Source organism: Barbus barbus (assembly GCF_936440315.1).
Source record: "Barbus barbus genome assembly, chromosome: 1".
Lineage (NCBI taxonomy): Eukaryota > Metazoa > Chordata > Actinopteri > Cypriniformes > Cyprinidae > Barbus > Barbus barbus.
Genome location: NC_136729.1, coordinates 29,229,634 through 29,242,288, shown reverse-complemented (window position 1 = coordinate 29,242,288; position 12,655 = coordinate 29,229,634). Strand labels below are relative to the sequence as shown.

The 12,655-nt window shown below is 37.6% G+C and overlaps 1 protein-coding gene across 1 annotated transcript in view; it reads right to left on the bottom strand.

The window, feature by feature from the left end:
• Positions 1-7,481: 7,481 nt before the first annotated feature.
• The window catches only part of LOC306868977 (zinc finger protein 536-like), a 184,718-nt gene continuing 179,544 nt past the window's right edge, over positions 7,482-12,655 (bottom strand). Inside the window, exon 7 of the mRNA XM_079415485.1 lies at positions 7,482-8,579. Coding sequence (XP_079271611.1) covers positions 8,326-8,579 — 254 coding nt within the window. The 3' untranslated portion in view covers positions 7,482-8,325. The remainder of the gene's footprint in view (positions 8,580-12,655) is intronic.

Here is a 12,655-nt window from a genome sequence, read left to right as displayed (position 1 = left end):
CTTAAATTAAATTTAAATGAAGAAATAAACACACAAATAATTGATTGAAAATGATTTGATTTATATTATATAGCAATCAACCCAAACATACGTTTCTCATTAATTGTGCTTTAAAAAAAAAATGTCATTATTCACTTTCTTACACTTCGTTATTCACATGTTTAGGTCATTAATCATAATGAGACAGGCAGGCGAGGAGTGGACAGAACATGATATCTAACATATCTTACCCAGGGCTCAGATCAGTCTAACTCTCCTCAACGCACTGACATTAGACCCAAATCACCAAAAATAGAAAAAAGAAAATGATTACCATTATCGCTCCCACTTACTGGCTTCTCGACACCCGATAGAGAAAATAAATGCTCGAAGCCTTCAAACACTCACACGTACACAAGCGCTAACACCCTCAAACAAACATCTGTGGAGGCGAGCGAAATGGCAGAAATAAAACGAACAGATTTGCACCAAAACGTCAATAAAAGGAGGATGTATTAAAAACACATTTGAAATTCTTAGCAGCGTCGGGCCTCATTTGGAGAAGTCTGGGTCCTGCACTTTTAAAAGCACGGGATATAAATCAATTTTGGTGGCTGCTCATACTGAGACCTCAATAAAAATGAATAGATGAATGTAGCTCACCCTGGACACATTTTTCAAGTCTCTGAGCCATTCTGTAGCCATAATTATGATTTTGATTGTTCCTGACTACTTAGCACACAAGGACTGGAGGAATGAGCTCGAGTTTGTATGAAATCACAACTACCTATTTATGTCCACAAATCACGTCAAAATGGGCGTGCCAAACAAAATTACTTTATTTGTGTGACAAATGAGTATTTAACATGCAATAAACACTAAACAAAAAACTAAACTGTGACAAGAGAGGGCATGATTGATCTTTACACCTATTCTTGTTCTCTCTATCCTCTTCTCTTCCTCTTTTTGGTCAATAACCCATCAGACAGATGACAGGTGGAATTGTCTGTTGACTCTTTAAGTGATTGGAGCCCTTCAGCACCGTCCGCACACCCCGAACAGAGCCTTAATGATGGACACCTGCGCAATTTCACACAAGCTGGTCGATGTGGAAAAAGGAACAGAGTAAACACATCTATACAGCCACAACTCGACTGCCCCTTTAAAGACACTCGTAACACTCCACTAACGCCGATGCATTTCATTTGCCACTCGCCTGTGTTACAGACTCTCCCGAAATCACGCAGTGTTCGACGGATCTGTTTATTAAGCTTTGTTTTTTACCACTAGCGTTGAATGCTAGCATATTAATGGGGTATAATTATAAATCTCAGACTGTTGTTCCCCTGTGCAGTATACAGACTGCATGCCAGTGAAGCCACAAACTGCAGCATTCTACCCCATTACATCTGCAATGATTAGAAATGGAGGAGAACATCTGGCGTCTGTGCTGTGATAGAAAAGAGCATTCTGTCCTTTAATGAATATCTGCAGGCCAAACAGATCTTATATTTTATCTCGCAGAGTTAACTCTTCACACACCAGCTGCTCGGCTAAGTACAAAATGCTGGAGAAAGGGAGCGATTGGCGTTTTCTTTAACTATGTTGTCATTTCATAGGGTCCAGAGCACATACTCCACGGGGGTGACATTTTGGGGTTCTGAAAAGCAAGAAATGCAGATAATTATATAAGATTACACATGGAGCGTTACAATAAACGTTTGGATTTGGTTTAGCTTAAACTTACTGTGCCTGTGCATGCATCTGAATAAAATTATTATGAAAAACCCATTACGCATGCAAAATACAATTAAACATTTTCACCTTAGAACCATATGGAGAATTTCTGTGTTTTAAACGCTCAGAAAAGCACTGGCACAAAAGTACAAGGTTATTATTTGGGCCTTAACCTTTCAAATTAATTTTCAAATCGAATATATACACTTATAGGTACTAAATCGTATTTTTAAAGCACTAATGTGTACCATGCATGAGTAAATATGGTACAAAGATGTACCTTTTAGCTTTTATACCTTTTTTCCTGTGAGTGTTGTATCAATTGTAGCGTCTCCTCGTGCCCATTAGTTCAGTCAGGGTGAGTGAGCATGTGTTCTGGACTCTCTCGCCGGTGTAATCTGAGCATTCTCAGACCGTGCTCACCAAAGCAAACGCTGCGAGACTGTGTGAGAATATTTTCACTGCCGAAAAAGAAAAGATCTTCCCAGAGCTAAAAAAGATGTGCAAATATAAACAGAGACACACGTGCACTGAATTTCGACTCAAAACCATCTGTACAAAGGCACACAGCAACACAAATTGTAAGCAATTATGGGAATTGTAATGCAAGACGGTAATTAGACACAAAACCACACCTGATTCATGTGATGGCTATCACACTAACACCTCACGTGTAGGGCTTTGACATTATCTTTTGCAACCACACCCGATGAATGAATATTACGTGATGTCTGCCATATGAATGAATCTTTTTTTTTTTTTTTTTGGCCTACTGGTGCTAATTATGGGGAGCTGATGAAAGTCTACCTATAAGATGAAGGCGCCTTAATGAACATGAGCGGTAATTAAACAGGCTAGTAACACGACCCTCTCCTGCTGAGGGAGTTTCAATAATGACAGGGGAGCTTGGATATGGAAAATGGCCGTCTTTGCCTGCAATTCGTAAAAAAGAATATAATTGGGCGACCGCAGGCTCAAATGATGGCCTTTGCCAACTCCTGACAAAACAGGCATAATTAAGAGCTTGCAGCCTCAGGAGGGGCCTGCAGGGGCTGATCTCTGAACAGCAGTGGAGGATTAGAGCAATGAGAGACCTGCCCCTACACTAACACTAGCATCACGGATCACCTGTTTAAACTCACAGAGCTGGGTTGAACACAGATACATGAGGTCATGTTAAGATGAGAACGTTGAACACTGTATATATTGTACTATATATAATATTTAAATAAAAAAAGCAATGAAAACAAAAATGTTCTGTTGATACAGTAAGTCATTATAAAAGGAATGCTGCACATTGTATACACTTAAAAAAAATCAAAGTTGTAAATAAAGATTACTGGAGTACATTTTACAAGAAAATGCTATTTACGTTTTAAACAGTCTACTTCAGAATTTCTTGGTGTTACTTGCCATTTCTTTACTGTTTGTGAAATTAACTAGCAATTTCTGAGTAACAATTTTTCCACACCTAATGTTACACTAAATATATGCACATAGATAAAGTGCACTACAATATAATTAATGTTTTCAAAGGAGAGATGAAAAAAGAAACACATAATGCTTCAATAATCAATTAATACATTTTAAAGAGAAAAGAAAAACTCTCCATAAATTACACTGTATACCTCGTGACTGACATCAACAACCCAGTAATCCAACTGTGATTTAAATACATTCTGACTTTACTTTCTGTAAAATTTCAGTACATTTCAAAGAGCACGAATCATAATATTCACCTTTTTCCCTCCTTGTTTTTTAGAAGGACCTATAAATTAATAAAATACGACTGGAAGGTTTTATTAGTTGTGATGCAAACCTCCCAACTTTGTGCTGGGAGAGGGAAAATATGAAGGGTTATAGAGCGAACAATCTCTCGATAATTAACAGGAGGATAAACAAAACATAAATTTGGATATTGCGTTTATTTGGACTACCACTCAAATATGCGTGAACCACGCAATTTTAATTAAAAGATAAATCTATGTGACACTCTGCCTCAGAGTTAATTATTCAGTGTTGTATAATAAAAATAAAGCCTATTAAACATGCCACACACTGTATTTCTCCATTAACAGTAAAACGAGCATGCATTGGGGACGTGTTGTGTTTTCTCTTGTTTTTCATCGTTTTCAGCTCTGGGTTATCTTATGTGTTTTCTAAGAGAAATAGGACAAATAAATACATACATACTCATACAGTGTGTGTGTGTGTGTGTGTGTATACATATACAGTATACATACACACACACATATATATATATATATATATATATATATATATATATATTATATATAGAGAGAGAGAGTTAATTTGCAAAAACTTTTAAACTTTTTAACGATTCTCAGAAATCATGTTTTTTCATTGTGCATTCCAATTAATCTCAATCAAACTGCAGTTGGGTTATTTTGACTAGATAAAAAAAAACAGCTAACTAACACAATAAATACTTTGTATTTGGTCAAAATTATCGTTTTTTTTTTTTTTTTTATGCCAAAAATCATTAGGATATTAATTACAGATCATGCTCCATGAAGATATTTAGTAAATTTCTTACCATAAATATATAAAAACGTAATTTCTGATTAGTAATATGCATTGTTAAGAACTTCATTTGGACAACTTTAAAGGCAATTTTCTCAATATTTCGATTTTTTTTCACCTTCAGATTCCAGATTTTCAAATAGATGTATCTCGGCCAAATATTGTCCTATCCTAACAAACCATACATCAACGGAAAACTTATTTCTTCAGCTTTCAGATTATGTATAAATCTCAACTTTGAATAATTGACACTTAAGACTTGTTTTGTGGTCCAGGGTCACACACACACTTATTTACTTAATCATTTTAAGCCAACGGGTTTCCTAAAGTGATAAGTTGACTTAACTTAAAAAAATTGAGGAAACCCGTTGCCTTAAAATTATCAAGTAAATAATAATTTAAAAAATAAGTTAAGTGAACCTGACAATTCACTTAACTTATTTCTTTTAATTATTATTTACTTGATGATTTTAAGGCAACGGGTTTCCTCAATTTTTTTAAGTTAAGTCAACTTATCACTTTTTACAGTGTATATATATACACACACACACACACACACACACACACACACACTCACATATATACATAATATTATATAAAAACATGCTGCATTGGAGGAGGCACAAAGCCAGATAGTTTAATATTTACTGTATGTCAATGTTAAATTTTTTAACAATCATATGTTTGCATGTGGTCGGTGTTGATGACTTTGCTGGTCTCAGTGTTACAGGTGGTGCTCATTAAGGTTTATGAATGCCATTTGATTTCATTTAGTGCTGCTTACGGCTCTCTTTGAACACATCAACATACTATTTTTCAGTTTCATTATCTGTAAATGTTATGGCCAACAGCAGCCATGAAGCTTCTAAAAACTTTTTGACAAAGATCAGGGTTCTTCATTCATAAGAATTATCAACAAACACTCAAAAAACTCTCAAAAGCTCTTACTGTTAAAGGAAGTTTATATATTCAACATATGCACTTATTTCAAGCCAGATGAAATATTAAATATGCTTGCATGTTGAAAGATTTCAAGACAATTCACAGTGTTTCCAAAAAAAATATTGAATTAGACAGACACAAATGAGTAAGACAAAGTCATTGTTTTAAGAGGTAGAGGTTTTATTGCGTAAAACACTGGATAAAACTGTACTGCTTCAAAGACATTAGAACTTCTAAACAGCAGAAAGAAAACAGCCATTGCTGAAATAAAAACAACTTCTTGATAGTTCATCAGAATACATATATTTTCTCTTCTTTTGTCAGACAGATGTATGACAATAAATAATGACTAGGAATAGTCCTTAAATACAATAACAAGTCATCTACTTGTGAAAAGCATATAAGTAGCAATTTAATCCTCTAGCCTCCTCTGCAGCCCCTCTGATATAGAAATATTCTTCATTTAGGAATGTTGGACAGTATAATGTTCATGATCACATAGAGTATTATAGAGAGAAAGAAAACTGAAGAAGCACAATATTGCAGAGATCTAAACTATGCAAGTGACTGTACCAGTAAAATGACATGGTTACAGGTACTTTTGGAGGAATAGTCAATTATTATTTTTTTTGTCTTTTTTCCGGTAGGGGATGTAATGTGTACACATTAGCACCTCAATTTAAGGGATTGACAATCACTATACAACACAAAAAAATGGCAAGGAATTACAAAAAAAAAAAAAAAAAAAACAGTGTCACTAAAATAATTATTGTCTGTTTCAGAGCTCCAAACATGATCCAACAGGACAGATTACTGAAAAAGAAAAGAAAATGTGCTATAAATGAAATGTGTGTTTGTTTGTTTTTCAGTTTATTTACTCTAATATACTTGGAGTGTGCACACTTATACATACAAGAAAAGCAAGCAGTTGACAGTCACCAGAAAACACAGTAGTGCGTCGAAACCTCTAAAGCTCAATGCAGTTACAAAGTCTTTCATTTCAAACGTTGCCCCCCAGTAGAGCTTATACAAATATTTTTATTAAATTCATCAACTTGATTTAAGGCAGTGAGAACTATCCTAATAAAAATAAAAAGAAGAAAACAACAACAACAAAGAACAGACCAAAAATAAAAGACTTAAGTATATTCTTGAGTTATGGTGATTTAAAGAACCCTTGCTTGGAACCTTAGTTTGTTTGAACTTGTAAAATCTCTGTGCACCACTTCTAGACCACTTCTATCATCTTTTTTCAACCTCTTTCTATCTTTCCTTTTTTGTTTGTCAAGATGTTGTGGTCTTAGGGCTGTGATAAGGGTTTATGTTTTTATTTACTGCTTAGTGAGGAGTGTGGTGGGTATTTGTGAGTCCTCTAAACTCCTCTTGGCGTGAATAGAGCAGCCGTAAGGCCCTGGGGTTTAAGTGCTGAGCTTCCCTGTGCTGAGCGGGAAGATATTGACTTTCTTAAAGTCTGGATCATTTCTGTTTATCACAAAACATTAATATCCGCCCCCCTCCATCCATGCATCTCTAACCCCCTACTATACTTATTTACCTTCTAGCCCCTGCTAGCCTTCAATAAAAGGAAGTACAATGAAAGTTGATACACTTTATTTTGTTCTTTAAGAGGCTTGATTTCATAGGATCCAAACTGCCTGTGTTGTTAATCTCTTTTAGTAGAGGAATATTCAGGACAACAAACACACAAAAAATGGGGCCATGATGATGATATTCAAAAATAAAAAATACAATTTGTACAAAATCCATCAGATTATTTTAGGGGAAAAACAAACATACAAAAACACAAACAAACCCATAAATGCCATCCTGAAGTTTAGATTACAGACAGGTAGTGGAGAAGTGATTATCTATATACTTCATATCTACAGTGCCTTCATAGTGCTACTTTTTCAAGAGCTCCATAAAGAAAGTACTCCCACTGTGGGTCAATAAACCCCACAAAAGAGCTAAGGTTCCTTCATATTATTTCCAAGTTACATTTAACACATAGCATATTCAGCCTCTTGGTTACATACGGTCAGTGTCTGCCCAAAGTCCACCAGTTAGAAGGAAAGCAGCACCTTCTTCAAGAACAACAAAAATACTTTTTTTAAGAAGTGCTGAATGGAAATCACATTTAATGTGTCTCTGCCATTCTGTCGTGTCACTTTAAGTGATATACAAATTACATCCTAAAACTGCACAACAATGAAAAAGAAGGAAGAAATATTACCCACTTATTATTATGCAATTTAATAGTTTTTTTTGTTTTTTTTTTTAGGAGAAAGACAAGAAGGGAGGGAGGAGGGGAATTAAAGAGGCTGATAGGAAGTGCTAGTAGTCGTCAGACAGGTCTGAGGCTGACCCTTCTGCGGCCCGGCTGTACAGGCGACTAAGGTTTCTCTTGACGTGTTCTGAAAGAGTGAGGAGAGGCAAAATGGGGAAGGAGTGGGGGGAGTGAATGGAAGTAGCATGGGAGGGGGTTGAATTGATTTCCTCTGTGATGACAGCTCCAGTCAGGCTGGCACCAAACGCCCCAACCCCCCCATTTCACCATCCACATCCCTCCGTCCGCTCACTCCATCCCTGTGCGTCATTGGCGCTGGGCAAATGGCCACTGGTGGTGTCATGTTCTTGAAGGGTGCGCTCAACAGCTCACCTCCATCTTTCTTTCCCTTCCAACTGTCTTGAAATCGTTGGCGCGGATCGTTTTTCTGATAAAAGCATTATTTTTGGGACAAAAGTCACTCTGAGGAATTTAATGACAGTCTTTTTTTTTAACGTTGTCATTTTTTTCCTCTTCAGTAATGTCTCTTCAACGCTCAATTCAGGCAACTCCAATAAGAGCCGTGTATTTAGTTTCAGACTGATCAGAAAAGGGTTCAGGTTTCTTTACTTCATCATCTCCATCCTGCGCTTCACAGACTATTACTGAGACTGAAATGTTTCAGTTTGGGAATTAATGATCCCGAATTTAAGGAATACCAGATTTTTGGCAGAATTTTGAATTTCTTCATGTTTCTTTTACAATGATTCGATGAGAATGCTTGTTTGAGGTGGTTTCATTATCACTTCAAACCCATGAAGGTCCTTAGAAATCCCTGGATTCAGTTTTACACAGCTTCACTCAAGAGTGTGAGGAGTATCACCAGAAATACCTTCTCCTGTGTTCACCTGGCCAGAGGAGGAAAGATTGCAATCCTCGGAGTTCCCAGAGACATCAGAGTCTATGCGGGAACGTTTGAAGCGCCGGTCGGGGTACTGGCTGTTGTCAAAGGGCATGCGATGAACACACAACACGTGGGTCTTCAGGTTACCTTTCTGAGAGGCGTTGTAGGGGCAGTAGCGGCACTGGAATGGCCTCTGACCTCCATGACCTGGGAAAGAAACCGACAACATTATCATCCTGTACAATGTCAATAAAGCCTGTTACACATGCCACATACTTTACATCAAAATAATTCAACATTCTGTGCCTGATTTTAATCAGAGGGCCCAGATAACACTTGCGTGTAGTATTTAGTTACAATCAGCACAAGATGGATGTTTAATGTTTAATGATTAATCAGTATGTTTCAAAAGCATTTCCTCGATCCGTCCATAGACAATCTCTGCTGTTCAGATGAAGACGTTTTCTTTGTTGCAGTATCCTAAGTTCGAAAGTTCTCTTTTCAGCTTAGAGCAAGTACAACTGTTTAAGAGATTGGATCTGATCATCGGTGCATTGTACACAATGGCGCTTAATAGCCCACACAAGTCTGTTTGAGGAATGCAGATTACGTGCCTATCATATCTGGCTCTCTTATCGGGCCCATCCACTTAGAGCAAAGCCAGGCACTTTCAGCTACACGCTACTTTAGAACATTAATAACAGTACATTTGCTCTCCATTTTTCTCAATTCAATTTGAAAAGCACTAAATCAAATTAACATGGCGGTTTAAAATAGCAGCCGCGTTGGTGCGGAGAATGTAAAGCGGCTGCATTAAAGGTGTAGCCGTGACGCAACGTGAAAAATGTACGCATCCTCAAAGTAAGTGTGCATACTGTCGTCTGCTTGCATATGCGTGTTCGGCAAAAAAAAGAAGGATTTATAAGCACTTTGTGTTTGGCTTTGGAGTCTCAGCGGCTTTCGAATACCACAATGTCTGCTGAGGCCTCGCTACAAAGGGGATTGCTACAAGTTTTAGAGCTTTCGATGTTCCAGTTGTCTGATAAGCAAGCCGGCAACGCACAATCCCGGCCGTTTCATTCATACGCACTTTAATTTCACACTCCCTTACATTGCGCTAAGTCTAAGAGGCAGTATATTCTCATGCCACTTTATACTTAGAGTGAACTAGCATCACCAACTGTAAGTCTGCTTTCTTTCTCTTTTCTTCTCCTCTCTTTTCTTTTTCCCTATCTCGTCTCTTTTCCTGAAGCAGGAAAAGTTTAGGCAAATGTAAAGGGAGCTGGGAGCTGTCACAGATGGTCCAAGTGGCTAGAGAATGGAGTGGTTTTCAATCAATTTTCAGGATAAACATAAAGAGATCGACAAAAATAACGAGGAATATGGAGAGGAGAGCATCGTGCTCACTGTGGCCATGACAGGACCACAGGTAAATGATTAACAGGGCTCAGAAAGAAACACAAAAGAAGAAAGCTTATTGACATATAACCTCCGTCACAGCACTCCGTATTCATCCAGAAGGCTTCCTCCAGCTTCCCTTTTCAAAGTGAGATAATACTGCCCCTTCAGGGTGCCTATTTGATGGTCAAAATAATTGGCAACAATGAATCATATATCGAGGGGTGTTCTGTGGCAGGGCACATTTTTCTTATATCAAAAAGGCCATACGCATTGAACCCCTCTCAAAATGTTTCCCATAATAGTTGCCCCGATTACTTAGAAACTAATTGGGGCAATTTTGGCTTGTTGCTGCTAGTTTCTGAATGACAAGAGAAGAAGGAGCAGAGCTGGAGAGTTTATGTACAAAGATTACAGTGTGTCATAGTGTGGGTGCTATGCTAGAACACTACAGCATGTTTGTTTTTGAGTGCTCATAGCAAAGCATGTAAACATCATCATAAACAACATGATTTATTAATACAGTATATAGATGTTATAAGCCACTTTATATATCGAAAGTGATGGCATCTTTCTTTTTCTTTCTTGTGCGCTTTCTTTCTCTCATTCTTCTTTTCAAAGCTCTCCAGTGATTCACATCTACTGCAATTGAGGTGCCAAATAACATGAACTAGTATGAAGAATTTTATTTCTCCCTTCTCCTTCTCTTTTTCTCCAGTATGTGTCAATCCTTTCCACATTTTTTGTTCACTCTGTTTCCCGAAACTGTGAGTCCTGAGTGAGTAAAAATTCCAATCTGCTTGTTACCAATGGCCAATAAATCTTTTGAATGTTTTGTGGCCAAAAACCACATATAAGAACATATTTGTACCCCTATACGTACTAAGCTTTGTAAAACAACATATGGAAATGACAGGTGATTTTTATCCCTTCCCTTCTTTTTTTCTTACCCCTTTCCATCATTTTCTAACATTGTCTCAAAATAGAGAGAGAAAAAGAGTTCTATTATTTTCAGCAGTGTGCCATTATCACGCCTGCCTAATTAACCCCTGAAGGCCTCATATGTGGAGATCAGAGGGCGAAGGAGAAGAGGAGGAGGGAAACCGATGACAACACTCACTTCCTGCAAATTCCCCAATATCACTCCATCATTGTTCATCATTCCAAAATAAAAAAAGAACAAAAATAAACAAAGAATCGCATTTATTCAATCAGTTCACTTCTTTACTCTGTTCTAGATACACTTTCTTAACATCTATTGTATCTAGTCTGTATATTTTTAATTTTCTTCCTCTCTGAAGACACGATGCTAATGCTCCCTCTTGTGGCGCCTCCTGTTCTTGCTCTCTCACACTCTTCTTTTCATTCTCCTTTTCTTATTTCGTCATTCACACACATACATCGCAAAAAAACCCAACAAGATGCATTTGAACAGTAAGCTTGTGGTATGTAAGCAAGCAGACACAAGCTCCTCCACACAAACACACTCACACAGACATGGAGGTGCTTTGGCATGTAATCAAAATCAGTCTTATATAAATTCCATCTGATGCCAAAGCTACCATCTGTGAAAGAGTGCTGCCTCTCACCTCTGTCTGTCTGTGAGAAGTCACCCTCTCCAAAGCTCAGCAACAAAGAGTGTGTATGTGTGTGTGACAGAGAAAGAGCGGGGGGAGGGTGTTGAGGAGGAAAAATGATTAATTTGCAGAATGCTTGTGATTTGCTCATATATTATTATAACAGCTCATCAGCACATGACGAATCCCTTGCCCCACGCAGCAGAAAGAACCTGCAGGGCTTCAGCACTTTTACTGTGTGTGTGTGTTTACACACTCGAGCATGTGTCCCTGTGTATGTGTGGCATGTCTTTGAAAAAATAATAGCTCATGAGCATGTCATGAATGTCTGTTTCTGCATGTGTGTGGCTTTGTGTGAGGGGGATACTGCATGTATAGCATGTTGGGATGTTCGTGTGTGTGTGTGTGTGTGTGTGTGTGTGTGTGTTTGTGCGTGCGTGTGTATGGGCTGGTACATGACAGACTGCAGAGCCTCTAATGACTTTCAGATGCTCACTGTGAGTAACTCAAACCTGAGAATGTGCGATATAGGAATACTGAAGGAGAGAGAGAGACTTCCGCTCTACGGGTGATTAAGAGTTTAAACACTCATATCCTTTCAACTCACACTGCAGATATGAACAAGGTCACCAGTTAAACACTTTTGCTCCATGTCAAGACAACAAGAATACATGTCATATTGTTTTATACAACAGATCAACAAACATAAGTTAATATTGAGTTACATTTTGAGACAAAAGACACTTTCTGTCAAGAATCAGTGTTTTTGGAACACATCAGCTGAATGAATGATTCAATGACACACTCACAAAGACTTAAATCAGGGATTATAAATGCATATGTTAAATGAACCATGACTCTGACTACGTCCAAAATTGCATAATATTGTGATTTCGGGGAGATACTACTTTTTTTCATCTACTACATAGCAGGGAATTCTGAGCCAACCAGTCTCTTGTTTTTTTGTTTTTGTTCTCGAATGAATCAGGATTTTCAAATAAATCGGTAAAATGAATCATTCAATGACAGCCACATAAAGAGAGATGCTTGTTTTATTCTTGAGTGAATCAGTGCTTTGAACAAATCGAATCAATAAATTAATTAAATGACTCACTCATAGTCACCTGTTGCCACCTACTGGCATAATGATGTAACATGTAGAACGGGTCGCTGGAAAAACCTCACCACTTATACACAGACTGACAGAGATAAGTGATATTATATAGACAGTGAAAAGTCTGCAGTAAGTGCTGTTGGACTGCGTTCAACCAATCAGATTCCAGGACTGGAACAGTTGTATAAGTGTTA